Raw genomic sequence first — 21,247 nt, 5'->3', positions numbered from 1 at the left:
TAATTTTTATTTGTATTACAATTTTAAATCCCATATTGCTTAAAAGCAGCTTTAGAGAAAAATATGCCTTAATATTCAACAACAGCAGCCAAGCTTAAGGTGACTATGGCAAGGACAAAAAACTCCATGTCTATGTAATAAAGGGAAGAAATCTTGAGAGAAACCAGATTTAAAACACAAAAGACTAAATATTATCTAGTCACTGCATGTATAATAGAAGTTATGTGTTAATATAATAAACTAACATGTTACTAAGACAATGTTTAAACTTTAAGGAAAATGTTTAAATAAAAAGGATAAGGATTAGCTTGTAGGTTTTGTTCTGTCTTCAACTCTATAGGAGTAATAGAGGTAGTTTTAAATGAAATGCCGATTGCTGTCTGGTAAAGCTGAAGCTGATTGATATCAGAACATGTATCCCAAGGTGGAAACAAGGAAAACAAATGAAAGACAGCTGGTGTTTGTATATATGATCTTTATTTTTATATTTGCATAAGTAGCTATCCAAACAATTGGTTGCAATTTTGGCAGACATGACTGGAATGGTGCATAATTATATCTCTCATAAAGGTTGAGATATAAATTAGGTGTATGCCTGGCTGAAGTGAGGGGTCTAGACTCAAACTCGCTTTCTACCATTACATAATTATGGCACCAAGTGCCTTTTTGTGTTGTGAGCTAGTCATTGAATCATTCACGAAAAAAGAGATTCATTCAGTAACAAAACCACACTACTGTGTGTTGCTTGGAGACACAATGGTGGCTCATGCTTTGGCTTTTTACAGTTGGACCTAATTAGACAAACTAGAGTAACTCAGTTAGACTAACTGGCAATATTGTTACATATACAGTGCTGGTCAGAATTATTTGCCCCCTTGGTAAATATGATCAAAGATGGCTGTAAAAAATAAATCTACATTGTTTATCCTTTTGATATTTTATTTAAAAAAATAAAAAAAAATAATCTAACCTTTTTATTGAAGTAAAATAATTGAAAGTGGGGGGGAAATCACATTACAAATTTTTGATGAAACAAAAAAATTAGCTTTTTTGGCAGACACTTAAGATGAGTTTGGTGCACACAGAGATAAAAAAGTACCCCATGTGTAAAATGAAATACTCTGCTGTATCTTTAATGCTGTGGGCCTAATTTTCTGCCAGAGGTCCTGGACATCTTGTCCAGATACATGGCATCATGGATTCCATCAAATACCAACAGATAAAAAATCAAAACCTGACAGTGAACTGAAGAGAAGAAGCGCCAACATGGATCTGGGAATCTGAAGGATCTGGAGTGATTCTGTATGGAGGAATGGCCTCTGATCTCTTGTCAGGTGTTCTCCAAACTCATCAGGCATTATAGGAGAAGACCCAGAGCTGTTATCTTGGAAAAAGGAGGTTGCAAAAAGTATTTAATAAAAGGGGGCAAATAATTGTTCCCAACGTGTTTTGGAGAAATTTTTTTATTTCATAATGTGATTTTCCCTCCCAGTTTCAATTCTTTTACTTCAATTAAAGGTTAGATTTTTGCCAATAAAAATGTGCTTTTTAAAAAATAAAATATCAAAAGGATTAACAATGCAGATTTATTTTTTACAGCCATCTTTGATCATATTTACTAAGGGGGCAAATAATTTTGACCAGTACTGTACACTATTGTTCCAATGATAGGGATCGGTATGACCAGTAAGAAACCAATAACAATAATGACTTTATTTTCCAAATAAGTATTACAGAATTTTTAAGAGCGAAACAACCAGTGACATGGAAAACATAGGTTGTATTTATTAATTAATGTAAGTGCCATTGAAAATGCAGTAAATAAAAGTAAAAATGGCTTTTTGAGATTTTTTTTTTAGTGGTCACATTTGAACTTTAGAATACAGCAGGCGGTGGTAGAATAGAGAGACTGCAATGGGCTAAAACTCTTAAAAAATTGTGTTCGAGTTATGTGTAAAAAATAAAAATAAAAATTAATAAAAAACTTACAATGATTTACCTATTTTTATGAAGTCATCTTTCTTTAGAGAAAGTAAACTAGTCTTTTTGCATTACAATCATGGAATGTTTGATGTGATTGATTTGCAAAGTATAAAAATGTAGAAAGGTTACATAGATATGTTTATATAAAATCATTTAAATAGTAATGTGAATGAAAATGGTAATGACAACAAAGTAGTTTAAAGAGAATTAGTTATTCAAATTTTGATGTTTTGGCAAGACTTTGAGAAGGCACTACAAAACATCCATTTTAAAACCAGATGTATTTTAAAAGTTGTTTTTGACTTAGTGTGTTCTATATTACCCTGTTATGTGCGAAAATACAACAACATACATTTTTATAAAAAAAATATAAAACAGTGAATTTAGTCTAAATGTTTCTAAATTGCATATTTTCTGCAATGATAAAATGTTTGTTGTAAAGCTTATGGTGTAAGGAGGAGCTACGTATATCTTTTGATATACTGATAGCTGTCACACAGCAGTTAATACATAAAAAATAAATTGTCAGAATTTTAATCTAAAATACATGTAGATGAACATACATACAGTTTGTGGTGTGACTCAAGGCAAATTTTGGTCTTACACACGTTTTTGGTTTACTCAGCAATGTAGCTGTTCTCAATGCACAGTACGATAAAAGAGCTGTCGCAGCCACGTGGCAACTGCTGAAGTAGGTAGCCATCTTGGAGAGAGGAAGCCATGCCAGTGACGGCATGACTACCGGTTCTCCATGTTTCACAGTAGCTGTCTGTTTGCCTGTTTCCACCAGTGCTTGATCCATGCCATACCATCTTCTCTGGCCTATTAAAGTGGTTATGGAGAAAAACAATTCCAGGTTAATCATTTCTGTTAAGGTTCTAGTTGTTAAGGAATATGTCTTAGACCCCCTTACCAGGCATCATCATTGAGAACATCTCGACCGTCAAACGAGTAGATGCGCACGTCATCATTCAACCTGCCCTCTGAGTCACTAAAGAGAGACTCCCAGTTGCTGAATAATTCCTCATCCTATGGTGAAGATATTAAACAGCTTTATAAAAGACTACAGTATTAACTAAAAAAAAAGAAGCTTTTGTGACAAATGAAGGATCTTACTTGAAGATTTACTATAGGAAACAGATCCCTGTCATTCTTTCGAACAATGCTGTGTAGATCCTGTAACCGGGATGACAGAAAAGCCCTGAATGTTCCTTTGAGCCCAATTGCTTGGGCCTGTAAGAAGCACTGGTGGTCTACACCTCTAATATCCCGCATGTCGCCCCGTTGGGGTGAGTTGAGAGCAATCAGGTGCAGCTAGGATGACAAAACAGATAGTTATTATAAGATAACTTGACAATAAGTTTATATTACAAACAATATAGATTATATAAAAGGACATCAGCTGACCTTCAGCACTTTCTATTGTTAACAAATTCCCAATTATGCACCAATGCTACAATTTTCTATGTCATTATCATTCGTTAACAATCAAGTATTCATTACTTCAATAAGCTCATTGTTTCTGCCTTAACTTATTACATTGTTTGTAATTTAACTGTGATTTGTATATGTACATTTCTGAAATACATAACTTAGACAGTTACCTCTGATAACAGATCACACTAAACTGTAATGTGGACTCATGCATTTTCTATAAAGCTGTTTTGAAACGATGTGTATTGTGAAAAGCGCTTTATAAAAATAAATGTGAATTGAATTATTATTTTTGTTTGTTTGTGTAAAATACATGCTTGATTTTTTTTAATGTTACGCTGAACTGACCTGAGTTGAATAATGGCAACATTATCTTCGGTAGAGCTGCTTTTTAGTTGAATTGAACTAAACTGAATCAACATTGAACTAAATTGAGCTTAATGATGACACTATTGTTTTTTAAAAAGCTGCTTTACAGCTGAAATTGTATTCATTTCATAATTAAAGAACTTTGCAACATTAATACTATTATTTTCTTGTTTATTACTCAGCTGCTTTGAAACGTTCTGTATTTGTATAAAGCGCTATATAGGCCTAAATAAAATGTGACAATTAATACTAGACTGAAACAAATCACTTGAAATAAAAAGTTTGCTACAAATAGCTCTGATCCATCACTTTAACCAATGGTTTGTACATTTTCTGTCATGCTCTATTTTTTTATGTTACCATTCAAAAGTTTTGTGTTGGTAATTAAAAAAGAAAAGAAAAGAAGTCTCTTGATCAAAATACAAAAAAATAAAATAAAAATAAATAAAAATAATTGAAATATTATTACAATTTAAAAGATATAGGCATAATAATATGCCTATATCTAAACTATTTTCTATGTTAATATATACTTTATTTTAAGGTGACGTAATTAAATTGTACTTGCTCAAATAAGTGAGTAATATTAATTAACTACATGTACTTTCTATACTGTTATGGTTAGGTTTTGGTTTAAGGTTAGTTACTTGTAATTATGCGTACTTTATTGTTTTTATTATAGTAAGTATAGTAACATGTAACTACGTCACCTTAAAATAAAGAGTTACATATAAAAACAAAACAAAAAACAATTTATTCCTGTGATGGAAAAGGGGAATTTTCAGCAGTCATTACTCAATAATTTTTAATTTTAAGGGGTGGTATAATGCCCCTTTTTACAATATGTAAAATAAGTCTCTGTTGTCCCCATAATGTTTATGTGAAGTTTTAGCTCAAAATACCCCACAGATATTTTTTTACAGCATGTTAAAATTGTCCCTTTTTGAGGGTCAGTAAAAACGCACTGTTTCGTGCGTGTCCCTTTAAATGCAAATGAGCTGCTGCTCCCGGCACAGAGGGTGGAGCTTCAAGAGCACATGTGTTAGCAGCTCCGATTACCTCACAGACAAGCACTAAAATGTCAGAAACCGTTCTGCCTTTTATGTTTAAACTGGAGTCGGACAATGATGAAGAGACTCAAGAAAAAGTGACAACATGTAGAATGCAACAGGACATTTCTGAATGGTTAGTTGATGAATTTATGTTGCTGATGTGGAGTTAACTATCTTCAAGTCTTTGATTAGCATATTCTGTCATGATAATCTATAAAATCGCTCATGTGGGAACTGTTATAAGATGCCAACAGAGTGACATGATATTGCATTTGTGTTACGTACTGTATTGCATGTGAAAAGACAGATGCGACAGCTTGAGCAGACTCACAAGTGTGCTCTACTACAACAACTCTTCCTCTTCTCAACATGGACTGCGTGTTCCCGGGGGCAGGGTTTATGCAAATTTTAGGGTTAGTGATGTCACTAACCTGGGAGGAATGTCATGTTGTCCCTACCAGCCTTTTGTTGTAATTCCTTAAAAAATCTTCCTTTGCTTTGAACTTTGAGTGTTGTGACTTTGCAGATGTTGATTATGCTCAAACAGCAACATTACACACTAACTAAAGTTAGAAAAGTGAAATCATAATCAACCACCCCTTTAACCTTTAATATAACCTATAAACATAATTTTACCTCGCTGAATAAAAGTACTAATTTCTTTCAAAAAATATTACTGACTTTTTGGTAGTGTACCTCAGTAAAATAATGTAAGGATTAGTATTTTAATGTATTTGAAAGAATTTCTGTGGGATTGTGTTATGGATTCTTGGCTTTTCCCTTGTGATCTGGTATTGCATATGTGATCTGATAACCCAAAATTATTCACTAAATAACACTAGGGATATTCAGTTAGCGCAACATATATTTACTGTATGTTGCATTTGTACTTATATTAAAATTACACTATGGACTTATTTGTGGTCTTCCCATTTATGTAGTATACAATAGTATATGTTAAAATTGGTAAAAATGCTGCTAAATTGTCAACTTTTTTTTAACCTTGAGGCAAGAGTAGAATAATGTCACCTTGTTTTACTCTACATTATTTTATAAATATTTTTTTTGAATGCTTATTAAGCAAGCCTTTCAGAAATCCATTAGCAATTGATGATTGTTTACAGTTTGATGGAAATTACTTCCTAGTATAATTTGTTGGACATTCCTCATGGTGCATAGGCAAAAATAAATAGACAAGCAAACAATTATTCCTCATAAAAAATGATGAGGTGCTTACTGCATGGCCTGCTGTGTGTGTGTGAGCTGGAAGCTTGGCTTCTTCAATGACAGGCCTGAGGTGATGCGTACGTTCATATCTTCTGTCAGGATAGCCAGACTGATCCGGGTGGCTGCCGTGAATGTGCTTTCTGGAATCAGGATAGTGCTGGTAAATTGGGTCGACTGATGGCGAGTACCGTGGATCAGTTGGAGAAAAGGAGTGTGGATCTGTATGTCTGTGGTATGGGTCATATGATGGCTGGTATCTGGGATCATGTGGCACAGGATACAGGGCTTCTAGTTGTGGAGGGGCTCTTGGGCGAGAGGTAGTGGGGTAGTCCTGAGAGTAGTGAACCACTTGTGGAGGCTCCACTGCTTCCATCTGTTTATCCTAGAAACCAACCGTGCAACAACAACAACAAAAAAGCAAGGAGAAAAATGTGGTCACCTTTACCGTTGCCTGGCAAAATTGTGTGGGTGAAATCCATTCATTTCAACAGGAATCCACGTGATCAGTTTAGCAAGTTTAGCATGAGGGTGGAAAAGTTTCCTATGCAGATTTCGAAGTTGGTCAAAAATGTGCCATGTCGACCAACAAAAAGCTGCTTAGTTTGAAAGTGAATTCTATGTGAGTTGTGCTTCATGCATCGCTACACTTTCATCACCTCAACCAATCTTTCAGTGACTGCATTAGTGTGCCAACTACACCAATTTACACCATTAACTCGAGCAGTAGATAGCTCTGGAAGAATCACATCCAGATATGTAAGGATCCAATGTTAAACAGAAGTGAATTATCGGGTTTCCATCTCAATACAATCATCTTTTTAGCAGCTGTAAGAGCCATTAGTACAATGCGCCTATGCAAATGATTAATATTCAAGCTTGTTAGCTTGTTTAATAACAAGACACGCACAGTTACAGGCATGCAGAAATCAAATCAGACAATCTGAAGCTACCAAAGTTCAAAACTGCATCAATCAACCATTGCCAATTGACCTTTTTTGCCTTTGAAATGTAGAATTTTTTTTGCTAACGTGACCACACATTTACTCATGGCTTAAATTGTTACAGTACTTGTTAGTCAAATGCATATGGGCAAAGGAAGTTAAGGTTGATTAATTACTTAATTCTGTTACTTACCAGACCCCGGTGGAAAGGGGTATATTCTCCAAGCTGAAACGAAACAACCAGAAATGTTTAGGTTCTCAGCAAATAGATTCTTGGAAAATTACAAAAAGGATACATGCCAAGTAATAAACGTCAGGGCTAATGCAGCTAATGGCACTAACAGATTAAATACTAATTTAATAAAAAGTGCAAATGTGATGCCATGGAATAAGGGAAATATAATATGTAAGATTGTTTCCTGTTCTTAAAGGGTTAGTTCACCCAAAAATGTAAAAAAAAAAAAAAAAAAAGTCTGTCATTAATTACTCACCCTAATGTCGTTCTAAACCCGCAAGACCTTCTTTCATCTTCGGAACACAAATTAAGATATTTTTAATGAAATTCGAGAGGTTTTTGAACCAGCCATAGGCAGTAACGTCATTGCAAATTTCAAGGCCCAGAAAGGTAGTAAATACATCGTTAAAATAGTCCATGTGACTCCAGTGGTTCAACCTTAAAGGAACACTATGTAGCTTTTCAACCTTCATAATATATTTCCAAGACCCTTGTGATGGTACATCGACTTACAATAGGTTGAATGACACGTCTGCCATAACCTGACAGGGTCTGTATCACTTTAACTGGCACTACGTAACTTCGGGGTTCGGGTAGTAACCCGAGCACAAAAAGAAATACAAAATTCGACTGCTTTACGGCATACGTCACTTCCCCCACCACTTCCTCAAATTTGGACGTGAGAGGCTTTCTGGTTTGGACGTGAGAGGGTTCAAAAACCTCTCCGATTTCATGAAAAATATCTTAATTTGTGTTCCAAAGATGAACAAAGGACTTGTGAGTTTGGAATGACATCAGGGTGAATCATTTTTGGGTATACTAACCCTTTATATTTTGTTTTATGTCTTCCAGCTCATACACAATTGAGCATGCAAGCCTTTCAAAGTATACTCCATCAGCCACAACAGTGGATGGATGCATTTGGCGCACCTATTTGATACTTGTCTCTGCAGAACCAAAATAGGTGTTTCAGTGGACATTTTCAATCTGATGGGCATTTTAAACCACTATACCTGCTTTGCCTGTTGGTTTGAAAATGCCCACTGAATGGGAAATGCACACTCAATCTGCAGAGCTTAATACTTTCTATTTTCTAAATCTAAATCTATTTGAAAGGCCCTTTATACTTAATTTTCTGCATTTTGCTCCATCTAGCTCACATTTGAGTGCACAAGTCTTTCAAAGTATGCTGCTTTGACATTGAGGGTGGATGGTCTTGTATATCACATACATTTTTTGGAACATGGACAAGTAAAGTATACTTTGGGCTTTAAGTTTGTACTCTTCTTACATGAAGATGGAGAAAAAAAATATTAAAGCCTAGACAATTACCAGGACTTTTCTGACACCATCCTCTTCTCTCATAAAAAGTTCTTTCTTGTCTGTTACATAGATTAGCGTGCCTTCTGGATACTGAATAGTTGATGCAGCCATAGCGTCAAAAGACCTCAAAACCATAACCTGAGGAAATGAAAACAAACCAACAAACTAGAAAAGATTAATTATCTCAGAAAACAAGTTGATGTTGAAATGAAATGAAATGTTATTTCGAGCAATATAGTGACATATAACAAAGGCAATAAAGAAGCATTTGATTCGATCTATAAAACAAGGTAAATTCACTTTACTTTAACAACATAAATCAATCAATTGCTCGAAACGGAGTGGGAAGAAGTCAGACTTATTTAGACCCACCCCGGTCTGTTACAATTTAAAAGAAAAACAAAGGTAGCTGCTTCCTTAATTGTTAACGTTATCATAACTCTCAATTACATATTTATATATACACATATGAAAAAACACAAACATATTTTAAATACACACCATATGTGACTGCAGGTAACAATTATAGTAATACCAACAATGGTAATCAGAATACCTACAAGGTAAGATAACACAGCCTATGAATACATCACCAGACGATTAAGCCCCGCCCTCCTTGAACCGTGACAAGACCTTGTGTTTATAGAGTGCTTTAAACTGGTGAATGCTTTGACATTGTTTGTGTTCAAGCTCCAGACTATTCCATAGTTTAACCCCGCATAGACACACAGAAACTTCTCCTAGTGGTTTTGGCCATTGGTATTGAAAAGTTCTCATAGCTCCTCAAACTGTATAACTGCTCTCTCTGTGTGAATAACTTTTGTATGTTAGGAGGTAATAGGTTGTGAAATGCTTTAAATAAGAATTGTGCCTTGTTGAATTTAACAAGGTCCTGTATTTTTAATAACTTTGATTTGAGAAAAAGTGGATTTGTGTGTTCAAGATATTCAGCCTTGTGTATGGTACGTTTAGCCTTTTTTTTTGTAAGATTAGGAGTGACTGTATTGAGTTATAACTTCCCCATACTTCAACGCAGTAAGTTAAGTATGGTAGAGTCAGGGAACAATACAGGGTACGAAGTGTATTTGGCTGTATTTATTATTGCAAGGCTTTTGGAGACTTTGGTTTTCATGTGTCTAATGTGAGTTTTCCAAGTTAGTTTATTATCTATTGTAACTCCTAAAATGTTTATTTCAGAGACATTTTCAATTTGTATCCCATCTATCTCAATCGTCTTTTCCGTTTTTTTTTTTTTTTTGTAATTACCAAATAATATGGCTTTAGTTTTATTTACGTTTAAAGATAATTCATTGCTATCCATCCATTTTTAATATTCCTTAGTTCAGTATTTACAACATTAATAACCTTATCATAATTGTCATTACAACAGAAAATGTCGGTGTCATCTGCAAACAAAACACATTAAATACACTCACCTAAAGGATTATTAGGAACACCTGTTCAATTTCTCATTAATGCAATTATCTAATCAACCAATCACATGGCAGTTGCTTCAATACATTTAGGGGTGTGGTCCTGGTCAAGACAATCTCCTGAACTCCAAACTGAATGTCAGAATGGGAAAGAAAGGTGATTTAAGCAATTTTAAGCGTGGCATGGTTGTTGGTGCCAGACGGGCCGGTCTGAGTATTTCACAATCTGCTCAGTTACTGGGATTTTCACGCACAACCATTTCTAGAGTTTACAAAGAATAGTGTGAAAAGGGAAAAACATCCAGTATGCGGCAGTCCTGTGGGCGAAAATGCCTTGTTGATGCTAGAGGTCAGAGGAGAATGGGCCGACTGATTCAAGCTGATAGAAAAGCAACTTTGACTGAAATAACCACTCGTTACAACCGAGGTATGCAGCAAAGCATTTGTGAAGCCACAACACGCACAACCTTGAGGCGGATGGGCTACAACAGCAAAAGACCCCACCGGGTACCACTCATCTCCACTACAAATAGGAAAAAGAGGCTACAGTTTGCATGAGCTCACCAAAATTGGACAGTTGAAGACTGGAAAAATGTTGCCTGGTCTGATGAGTCTCGATTTCTGTTGAGACATTCAGATGGTAGAGTCAGAATTTGGCGTAAACAGAATGAGAACATGGATCCATCATGCCTTGTTACCACTGTGCAGGCTGGTGGTGGTGGTGTAATGGTGTGGGGGATGTTTTCTTGGCACACTTTAGGCCCCTTAGTGCCAATTGGGCATCGTTTAAATGCCACGGCCTACCTGAGCATTGTTTCTGACCATGTCCATCCCTTTATGACCACCATGTACCCATCCTCTCATGGCTACTTCCAGCAGGATAATGCACCATGTCACAAAGCTCGAATCATTTCAAATTGGTTTCTTGAACATGACAATGAGTTCACTGTACTAAAATGGCCCCCACAGTCACCAGATCTCAACCCAATAGAGCATCTTTGGGATGTGGTGGAACGGGAGCTTCGTGCCCTGGATGTGCACCCCACAAATCTCCATCAACTGCAAGATGCTATCCTATCAATATGGGCCAACATTTCTAAAGAATGCTTTCAGCACCTTGTTGAATCAATGCCACGTAGAATTAAGGCAGTTCTGAAGGCGAAAGGGGGTCAAACACAGTATTAGTATGGTGTTCCTAATAATCCTTTAGGTGAGTGTATATCATTGATGTACAAGTTGAATAATTTAGGGCCCAATACTGACCCCTGGGGGACACCGCAATTTAGAAATTACAAAAAGAAATTACAAAAAGAAATTACACAACAGTTAGATGATGACTCACCCATCTGCACATATTGTATTCTGTCCCTTAAGTAGCTTTTTACCCAGTTTCCAGCCACCCCTTGTATCCCATTCCTTTCTAGTTTCTTGAGTAGTATTGCGTGATTGATAGTGTCAAAGGCTTTTTTCAGATCAATAAATATTCCAATGATAATTTTTTTATTTTCCAATGCATTTGATAATTCTTCTGTTGCATCAATTATAGCCATTGATGTAGATCTTTTGCTTCTGAATCCATATTGACTTTCATTAATCAGTTTATATTTTTCAACCAATTTTTCAAATCAAGTATTAAATATTTTTTCTAAGATTTTTGAAAATTGAGGAAGCAATGAAATTGGTCTATAATTGGTAAAATTATGTTTATTTCCATTTGTGAATAGTGGAATAACTTTTGCAATTTTCATTTTCTTGGGAACACAGCCATTTAGAAGTGACAGATTACAGATGTGCATTAGAGGTGTTTTGATGTTATTTATAACTTTTTTTAATAGTGCCATATTGATGTAGTGACAGTCCATAGAATAATTATTTTTGGACTTTTGGACAATAACCATTACTTCTCACTAACTGCTGAAAGAAAGATAAGTGATGTTTACATCAGTGTGCCCACTGACAGCAAGCAGTGTTTCTGTGGTGAAAACTTACCTGAGATAAATGTCCAGGGGGTCCAGGAGGTCCAGGTGGTCCAGGTGGCCCAGGAATACTGATTGCTAAAGGATCAAGTTGTTAAAATGAAAAAGTTGTTTTTTTTAATTTATTTATGAGCTTTTGCACAGGACAGCAAGAGAGAAGACTGGAAAAAGGGAGAGACAAGAAATGAGATCAGGACATGAAGCAGGTCAGATTCAAATCTGCATCCCTGGGAACCCAAAATATATTTTATGTGTTGAGTAGCAGTGTGGATTCCTTACTTTGTGAGGGTCTGTATGCTCCTGGAGGCAATGATCCCGGTGGTCCAGGTGGACCTGGTGGGCCAGGACTACCTGGGCGACCCTCATAACCAATTCCTGGGGCTCCAGAAGGCCCGGGGGGACCTGGAGGTCCACTAATAGATTCACCTCTTGGGCCCTATAGCGAAATTAACATTTAGTCAAGTAAGCCATTTTAGACGATAAGAAGAAACAAAGGTAAACTCAGAATCTGAGAGGAATCATTTCATGTCTGTGCTATGTCACCGGTGGTCCAGGTCTTCCAGGTGGACCTTGTAATCCACCATGACGAGGGTCGTAGAAACCTCCTCCTGGTTCTCCCTTCTCCCCTTTAGGACCACGCTCACCTTTCATCTCATGCTACAGCATAACATATTACATAATACAGTACATTTTCCATGTGCTGCACATTTTCAGCAAAACAGTAGTACATGTAAACAGAAAACTTGTGTAAAGGAACATCATACCTTAAACGTATAAATGTCAAAGGTGGTAGTGAGACCTACGGCAGATAACGATGACAGTCACGTCATGATAGATGAAGTCATGTTCACATTTCACAGTAAAAAAAAAAGATAATATTCACTTCTCTGAATATCCTATAAAAAGTCTCCATGCTTCAATAAATCATACCTGGCAAGCCAGGGATGCCAGATGCTCCTCTTTCACCCTTGTCCCCTTTGATAGCTGAAGTAATGAAATTTGAGATATATTTACATCTATTCAGTTAGCAGCTGTTCCAAAAGCAACTTACACATTCTTCAGAAAATTTACATTCCTTTGGAATAAGAGCATACTGATTCATCACAAACAACGGCGTGGTGGTGGGGGGGGGGGGGGGGGGGGGGTATTGTGGGGGGGTATTGTGCCTCTCTCTGATAAATGTAAATAATAATAATTATTAAAATAAATATTATAATAAATAACAATACACTTATACACCATTGCCACTAACTATAATAATAAAAAAAAAATTAAATATTTTTTTTTTGGCGGAAGCATTTGGCGGAGTTGAAGTGGTAGTAGGCGGAGCTTCCTTTGCAGCGCTATGTTCGCAGCAGTTCGCCGCGAGTCTTCAAACTGCACGGGCAGCAGGTATATGGAGCTTATAATATGACAAAATGATTTGAATTTTAATTGTGTAAATTTGAATTATTTGCAAGTGTAATCTAACAAAATTGAATTTTAGGTGGTAGTTTAAATAGTTCTGAATTTGATTTTTTTAAACGAATATTGAACATTTGAAATTTAACAAATTTAACAAGTTTTTTTGTTCTGAATTCTTATACTGCAAATATTCAGTTTAAAAAAAAATACAGATTCAAGTTTTCAAGATGAAGAAATTCGGAACTTCAAATTCAGTTTTCTAAAATTCAATCTCAAAAATTCAAACTCAAAAATTCAGATCTTACAGAAAGTAGGTCACAGGTCATCCACAGGGAAGAGTAAAGGATCTCAGATAAGTTGAACAGGGTTGCGTTTCCAGATAACGATGGATCTTAGCACTTACGAGGATTTTCTGCGAGCGACTTTACGAACGTTCGTGTTCATTTCACGTGCGTTTCACAAAAATGCACTTAGCACGATCGTTCGCAGCTGTGCTTTAAGTGCTACTTAAGAGTCGCTGTCCGTTTGTCAAGTGCTGAAATCTCACCTTGTAGAATGGCTTGTAATTGCAGCACACGCTTGCAATTTTAAATGTTTAACCTAACTGTTTTCACCTGATGTGCATTTTCCATGAGGCCAATAATCTATAAAAGGACAAACCTACGAGTGGAGACACCAGCAAAATGGCTGAACCAAAAAAAAAAGAGAAAAAAAGAAGAAGAAAATACCATTTTTTTAAAGAGGAGATTAAGGTCATTTTAGTGGAGGTGGAGCTATACAAACATATTATTTTCAGCAGGTTTAAGGGAAGTCATACAAATAAACAAAAACAAAAAATCTGGGAGGATTTTGCTAGAAAACTGACTGCAACTAGGGGCATTAAAAGATCAGGGAAGGAGGTCAGGAACAAGTGGCAGGACTTTGCCAGCCTTGCTAAAAGGAAAAGGGCTCTGCAGAGGACAACATTTAATAAGACAGGTGGTGGGACCAATGATGGCCAACCAAGAAATGCCCAATACATGGCTGGTTTTCGTGCATGTCAGCAAGTCATTGGCAGATTTTTTTTTGTTCATCCCTATTTTTCCCAGTCTTTGAAGCATATTACATCTTTTATTTTTTATTTTTGTTCATTCATTTAATTTTGATTAAAATTATTAGATTAAATTATTTCTATTTTTTTATCTTGTTTTTCTGACCTTGTTAATTATTTAATTTATACATTAATTTAACAACAATAAAACAAAGAGTAATAAAGTGTACAATAAAGTACAATCAAAACCTTATATTATAATCACATTGCATTTGAATAAAGTTAAAGGTGTAATCTGCCGGTTGTCCTGGAGGTGACCTCATAACTTTGTCTTCTTACGATGCACTTGGGGGATTTACGATTACTCCAGAGCACTCGTAGATCTACGATGATTTTTAAGTGCTACTTAAGTTACGATGCTTTTGGGAAACAGACCGTAATAGTAAGACCAGTCGTACGATCGTGTTTACGATCTACTTAGGCTTACGATGCTTTTGGGAAACGCAGCCCAGAGCATTTTGGCTGCACTGCAGTAGTTTTCAGCCGCAAACGCGGTGGTGGTTCAAGAGAATCCGTGTATCTTTCGTTCAGTCGTTTTTTATTTAATATTAAGAGTAGAAAAATTAGAAAACAGCTTGAGTATTAGATTTCTAATATTCTAGTAATTAGTCCGCTGCAGCAGTTGCATGGAGCTTACAAAACTTAACGCGTGTATTGCAACTATAGGCTACATTTAATTTTCTCATCAAACAACTAGACTAACGAATGGCTCGGTACAACAGAAGAGCCTAGAAAGGGCTTTTTCTCTGTGTAGACCAGCAGTTGGTCTGAATTTGCTATAACCTATAGCCTATTTTCCGGACTGTGTAGGCTAAGTCACGTTTTATCATGAAACACGCTGTGATTTATTCCAAAGTGACTCAGGCATATATAATGCATTTAACGTTAAATAATCTAAAATTTGACTTTCAAAAGTTGGCGCGCCAAGAAGGCTATTCTCTGTATTTTGGCTCATTTTTGGTGAGCGGCAAAAAGATCTAAAGAGACCGAGACGCGCTAAAGCAGCGCATCATGTTGTTTTATTTATTTTTCAATGACATGATATTTTGTAGTCATTTTGAATGTACACAAATAAAAATATAGCTGCGAGCAGCGATTGCGGGCCCAAGCCGGTGGCACCGCCACCCTGGTGCCTTTAGTTACACTTTTTGTATGGGCTTGGGCCCTCCATCGCTGCTCGCAGTAATATATAATATATATATATATAAATATAAATATAAATATAAGTATATATATATACATATATAAATGTAACAAAAAAAAAAAATATACATTATATATATATATAACAAAATTTTTTTTTCTTTTTTCTTTTTGTTATATATATATATATATATATATATATATATATATATATATATATATATATAATTTATATATATATTTTTAATAAATAAAAATTAAAAATAATTTTTATTTGGTGTGCGCCATGGACGCACACCATATATATATATAATATATGGTGTGCGTCCATGGCGAGGAACTGGCAGAGAAGAGCGAACGTTTTTTAGTTCATTCCTACTTCCATAGGAATTCATTGAAAATGCTCGCTCTGCACCATTATCCATTTCAGTGCGGACGAACATATTTTACTTTCGTTTTTAAGTTAGCAATTCAAAAGCCCCCAGCGGTGTCACACGTTGATTAACCGTGGTAATATATTTCTCACCGTCACATACCTAGTATATTTTTATATATATACAATAGGCCTACCTGACTTTGAACACAAGAGGGCAGTATAGCACTATGAATGACATAATTTATTTATTTTTTGGACTAAAAAAACATTCTGGATGTTTTTAAACTTAAACAATTATTAAATTGAAAAAAAAGAATAAAATGGGTTTAGTTCTGATATTTGTATAATTTTATATAGAAATAAATGGTGTATAATTACATTTTTAGAAGATAGGAGGTTTTTAGTGTTTCCTTTTTTGACATTACTTTAACTGTTTGAGATATTTATTATCTGTTTACAATTTAGCATCTTTAATGTATTTTCATCATGTTGAAAAAGTTTGGTGGGAATAAAATAAACCACTTAAGAGGAGTGTGTAACCCAGGTAACCCAGGCTACTAGTAAACAAATAAGTATGTGAGTTAAGCGGTAAAAAAAAAAAAGAAAAGCTGAGAAGAGGAAAGAGAAATGAGCATTTTTGAAGGACTGGAGAATCACCCAATCACTGATTGCTGCAGTGACAGACACTTCTGTCAGCCAATGGCAGCAGTGCATTAGGTCGCGCCGGTGACTCTGTGTGTGAGCGGCAGATGAGAGAGAGCGAGTCAGAGAACGCGGCTGTGCGGAGTAATCTCCAGGATTAATCAAAAGATTCAGAGCGAAAAGAGGCCTAATATAACAAAGTTTGTATATTTGAATGAAACGTTGAGAAGCTGCTGTCATCGGAGCGAGAAGAGAACGAGTCGAAGATTTAGAAATAGTGGCTGATGCAGAACCACGCAACTTCAAAGCGCTGCGTATTAACTTCCTTGCTTGAACATACACTATTTTCTTGCCTTGGTGAGTCTTATTTCAAATATTAACTTGATAATATACAAGAAAAAATGTTGCAAACTCTTCAGTGAACTGATATGGTGTTGATATTAGTATTTGAAAAGTGAAATTCAGAATCACTTTCTGTACATTGAATACAATGAGTGTTTAAAGACAAATTCTGAGTGTTCAGATTGAAACTGCACTATTTTGTTTGAGAATATTGCTTACTGTTTTCTTGAAGTGTCGAATTTTTTACAAGTGTGTTATTTTATTTTATTGTACAAAGTGAATAATTTGATTTACATCTGAGTTGAGCTGTTCAGGTTGCTCATCCAAGTGCTTACAAAAGACTGTGGAATACAAACATTGTCACTTATTGTCAATTGCTAATCAGCTGATAACATTTGTGATCTGCATATTTCAAACAACAAAAAGAAAGAAAGATCATTTTATTTAATACAAAACCCTCAGTTGAATCAAAAACAGACTCTGTGTTGATAATTCACCACCACTGTGCTGCCTTCCTCTCTCAGTAGTCGCACCTTTCTTCTGATCCATTGGCCCATATTGAACTACACGCAAGTGTGACACGCTACACGCTTCAAGTGGGTAAAAATTCAGAGGCTGATTTTGCAAAGAAATCCACATTCAAACCAAAATATCTGACTTCCTGTTGCTCGGAGCTAATTACTGTAAATTAGAAAATTGTCCGGCACGATGAGACCAATATGTGTACTGATTTTTGTGACTGTACATACAATTAACCCCCTCACTTTTGTCAAAAGCATTTAGAAAGTGACACACTTCCTGCTGCCAGTTGGTGGCGCTATAACTTTGACTCACAATAGTTACATACATGTGATCGGCCTCTTACCACGAACACACTGCTGAAGTTTCATCAAGATCAGTTAATGTATGCAGAAGTTATAACACTTCGTTTTTATCTTTTCTCGCCATAAATTTGTTTCCTCGCCACGGCCAAACCGTTCGAGATATCAAAAATCCGTCTGCAATTTAGCATCCTCAATGTCTTGACTTTATGCTGACTGAGTTTGGTGGCAATTGAAAGAATTGCCTAGGAGGATTATTTCAAATACCAGAGCAAGCGTTCTCCAAACAACCCATAATAGCCGACTTCCTGTTGGGCTGGCGTAAAACTTGACCAGGGGAAAGTTGTTCGGCATCTGTACGTGTACTGAGGTTCATATTAATTCATGCAAGCGTGTTTGATCTATGGACCAAGTTTTCAGACCCCGTTCAAGGGTGAAAAACATCTGCTGTGGGTCTACATTATACACATAAAGTTTGAAGCAAATCGGGTAAAAATAAGACAGTGATTTCAAAGCATTTTGAAAGTGACAAACTTCCTGCAGCCAGTTGGTGGCGCTATAACTTTGACTCACAATAGTCACATCCATGTGATCGGCCTCTTACAACGAACACACTGCGGAAGTTTCATCAAGATCAGTTAATGTATGCAGAAGTTATAACACATTTCCTGTGTCCCATTATTCGCCATAAATTCATTTCCTCGCCACGGCCAAACCGTTCAAGATATCAAAAATCCGTTCGCAAGAATTCATCCTCAGTGTCTTGACTTCATTCACACCGAGTTTGGTGGCGATCGGATGAATTCCCTAGGAGGAGTATTTCACATTCCATTGTATGCGTTTTCCAAACAATGTATAATAACCAACTTCCTGTTGGGCTTATGTAAAATTTAGAGCACGAAAGTTGTTTGGCCCGATGAGATCTATATGTGTACTGAGTTTCATATTATTACATGCAAGCGTGTTTGATTTATGGACCAAGTTTTCGGACCCTATTCCAGGGGGCGCTGTCGAGCCCCCCTGCCACGCCCCGGTACCAGCTTCAGCCCGGCCCTGATGGCCGCAGGTTCTGACGTGTGTGCAAAATTTCAAGAGTTTTTGAGCATGTTACGGGCCCCAAAAGTGAAAAAAAAAAAAAATCCTTACGAAAACAATAGGGCCTTCGCCCTTTCAGGGCTTGGGCCCTAAATATTCATTTTACTATTTCGAATGATGTCATATTATCTGTATGACTATAAATAACAGAGTATTAAGTTATTTCCCAGCAGTGGAACAAATCCAAGTGATGGCGCAGGCGCATCGCGCTCTCACACAACATAGTATCAGTTCTGGCGTTGCTTCATATCGCAGACTGCTCATTATCAAAATGAAACACAGTCAACCAAACATATAAAAAGTTATTCTGCCTAATTTAATTGGTCTGTTGTACAATATAAAGGGCAAGCTGTGCCGCACACAGTTCTACTATTTCCCTTGCTGTGAAGACGCTGATTTAGCCTATACGTGTATTTTGGGACTCGACTGAAGTATGACGCCTTTTTATTTGTATTATAATATAATATATTAAAATACATAATCTTCTGAGTTTTATGATGTAGGCCTTGTGTGTTTTATTTTAATTAAAATGTATTATAATTTACATCTCAAAAAGATGCGCTTTGTGCATTCTCTGACATTACATTTATTTATTTCATTAATATTGAGTATCAATTGATGTTAAAACTGTGTTATTTTCTCTGGCAACTAAACTTCCAAAAATAAATAAATAAATAAAAAAAAAAAAAAAACTTCCAAAGCAAAGCCATTGTGCATTCTCTCTGCGCTCCGCAGCTTTTCCACACAGATTTTGAGAATTGGCCAGCTAAAAAAAATAGGCCAAAGAAGTAGACTAATGGCTAGTGTCTGGGAGATGCGAGGTACGTTCATATTTATGAAATAAACATAACTGATTTTGTCTACACCTAAATACATTTCCAAGGACCCCCTAATAATAACAGTGATTAAGCCCAAATGTGGGTGGGGGTAATGAACACAATATGTTTGTTTGTTTTTTGCCCAAATGGTCTCCACTCTATGCATTTTGTAATAATACAGCAACATTTTTTAACTGACCGTATTTGCCAGAAAATAAGTCGCATGCACCTGAGTGCAAGTCACACCGGATCATGTTGAGGCGCAAATCTTCATAAAAAAATACATTTTAATATTAGCCTATTCAGCAATAGTGTAAAATAAATAAAATACAACATTTACATGATAAACACCATTAACATGTAGGCTATGTGTTGCCTATTTTACTTTCCCTTACTGTATGACAAATCCTTAAATGAATGCAGAAAACAACAAGAATGAAAAATAAGTAGCCATGTATAATAAAATAATATATAGGCTACATAGTCTATAAAAATAGCCTATTGTGCCCTTTATTACAAACAACATTTAGCCTATTTTAAACACCAAGCCTAAACAAATTAATTTAAATCGAAACGGTTGCGCATCTCTCATTCAGTCAAAAGTTTTCATATTTGCAATGTAACATGTGGATGCTAACTATTAATATAAAGAAGGCGTCATACTTCAGTCGAGCCCCAAAATACATGTATAGGCTAAATCAGCGTCTTCACAGCAAGGGGAATGTTTGGAATAACAAGTAGGACTGTGTGCGGCACAGCTTGCCCTTTATATTGTACAACAGACCAATTAAATTAGGCAGAATAACTTTTTATATGTTTGGTTGACTGTGTTTCATTTTGATAATGAGCAGTCTGCGATATGAAGCAACGCCAGAACTGATACTATGTTGTGTGAGAGCGCGATGCGCCTGCGCCATCACTTGGATTTGTTCCACTGCTGGGAAATAACTTAATACTCTGTTATTTATAGTCATACAGATAATATGACATCATTCAAAACAGTAAAATGTATATTTTTATTTGTGTACATTCAAAATGACTACAAAATATCATGCCATTGAAAAATAAATAAAACAACATGATGCGCTGCTTTAGCGCGTCTCGGTCTCTTTAGATCTTTCTGGCGCTCACCAAAAATGAACCAAAATACAGAGAATAGCCTTCTTGCCGCACCAACTTTTGAAAGTTTAGATTATGTAACGTTAAATGCATTATATATGCCTGAGTCACTTTGGAATAAATCACAGCGTGTTTCATGATAAAACGTGACTTGGCCTATACAGTCCGGAAAATAGGCTATAGGTTATAGCAAATTCAGACCAACTGCTGGTCACAGAGAAAAAGCCCTTTCTAGGCTCTTCTGTTGTGCCGAGCCATTCGTTAGTCTAGTTGTTTGATGAGAAAATTAAATGTAGCCTATAGTTGCAATACACGCGTTAAGTTTTGTAAGCTCCGTGCAACTGCTGCAGCGGACTATTATTACTAGAATATTAGAAATCTAATACTCAAGCTGTTTTCTCATTTTTCTACTCTTAATATTAAA

General features: G+C 36.0%; 1 protein-coding gene across 7 annotated transcripts in view; it reads right to left on the bottom strand.

Annotated features, from left to right (window-relative positions):
* Nucleotides 1-455: 455 nt before the first annotated feature.
* The window catches only part of col18a1b (collagen type XVIII alpha 1 chain b), a 123,315-nt gene continuing 102,523 nt past the window's right edge, over nucleotides 456-21,247 (bottom strand). For all 7 annotated transcript variants that reach the window (XM_084129536.1, XM_084129533.1, XM_084129531.1 and 4 more), the window contains 11 exons: nucleotides 12,904-12,957; nucleotides 12,738-12,772; nucleotides 12,517-12,630; nucleotides 12,253-12,409; nucleotides 11,987-12,051; nucleotides 8,574-8,702; nucleotides 7,200-7,232; nucleotides 6,076-6,447; nucleotides 3,100-3,297; nucleotides 2,897-3,012; nucleotides 456-2,805 (listed from right to left, as the gene is read on the bottom strand). In XM_084129536.1, the coding sequence (XP_083985662.1) occupies nucleotides 2,601-2,805; nucleotides 2,897-3,012; nucleotides 3,100-3,297; nucleotides 6,076-6,447; nucleotides 7,200-7,232; nucleotides 8,574-8,702; nucleotides 11,987-12,051; nucleotides 12,253-12,409; nucleotides 12,517-12,630; nucleotides 12,738-12,772; nucleotides 12,904-12,957 (1,478 nt within the window). In that variant the 3' untranslated portion in view covers nucleotides 456-2,600. The remainder of the gene's footprint in view (nucleotides 2,806-2,896; nucleotides 3,013-3,099; nucleotides 3,298-6,075; nucleotides 6,448-7,199; nucleotides 7,233-8,573; nucleotides 8,703-11,986; nucleotides 12,052-12,252; nucleotides 12,410-12,516; nucleotides 12,631-12,737; nucleotides 12,773-12,903; nucleotides 12,958-21,247) is intronic.

Source organism: Abramis brama, assembly GCF_963993115.1.
Source record: "Abramis brama genome assembly, chromosome: 11".
Lineage (NCBI taxonomy): Eukaryota > Metazoa > Chordata > Actinopteri > Cypriniformes > Leuciscidae > Abramis > Abramis brama.
This window is presented reverse-complemented; position numbering and strand designations above follow the sequence as displayed.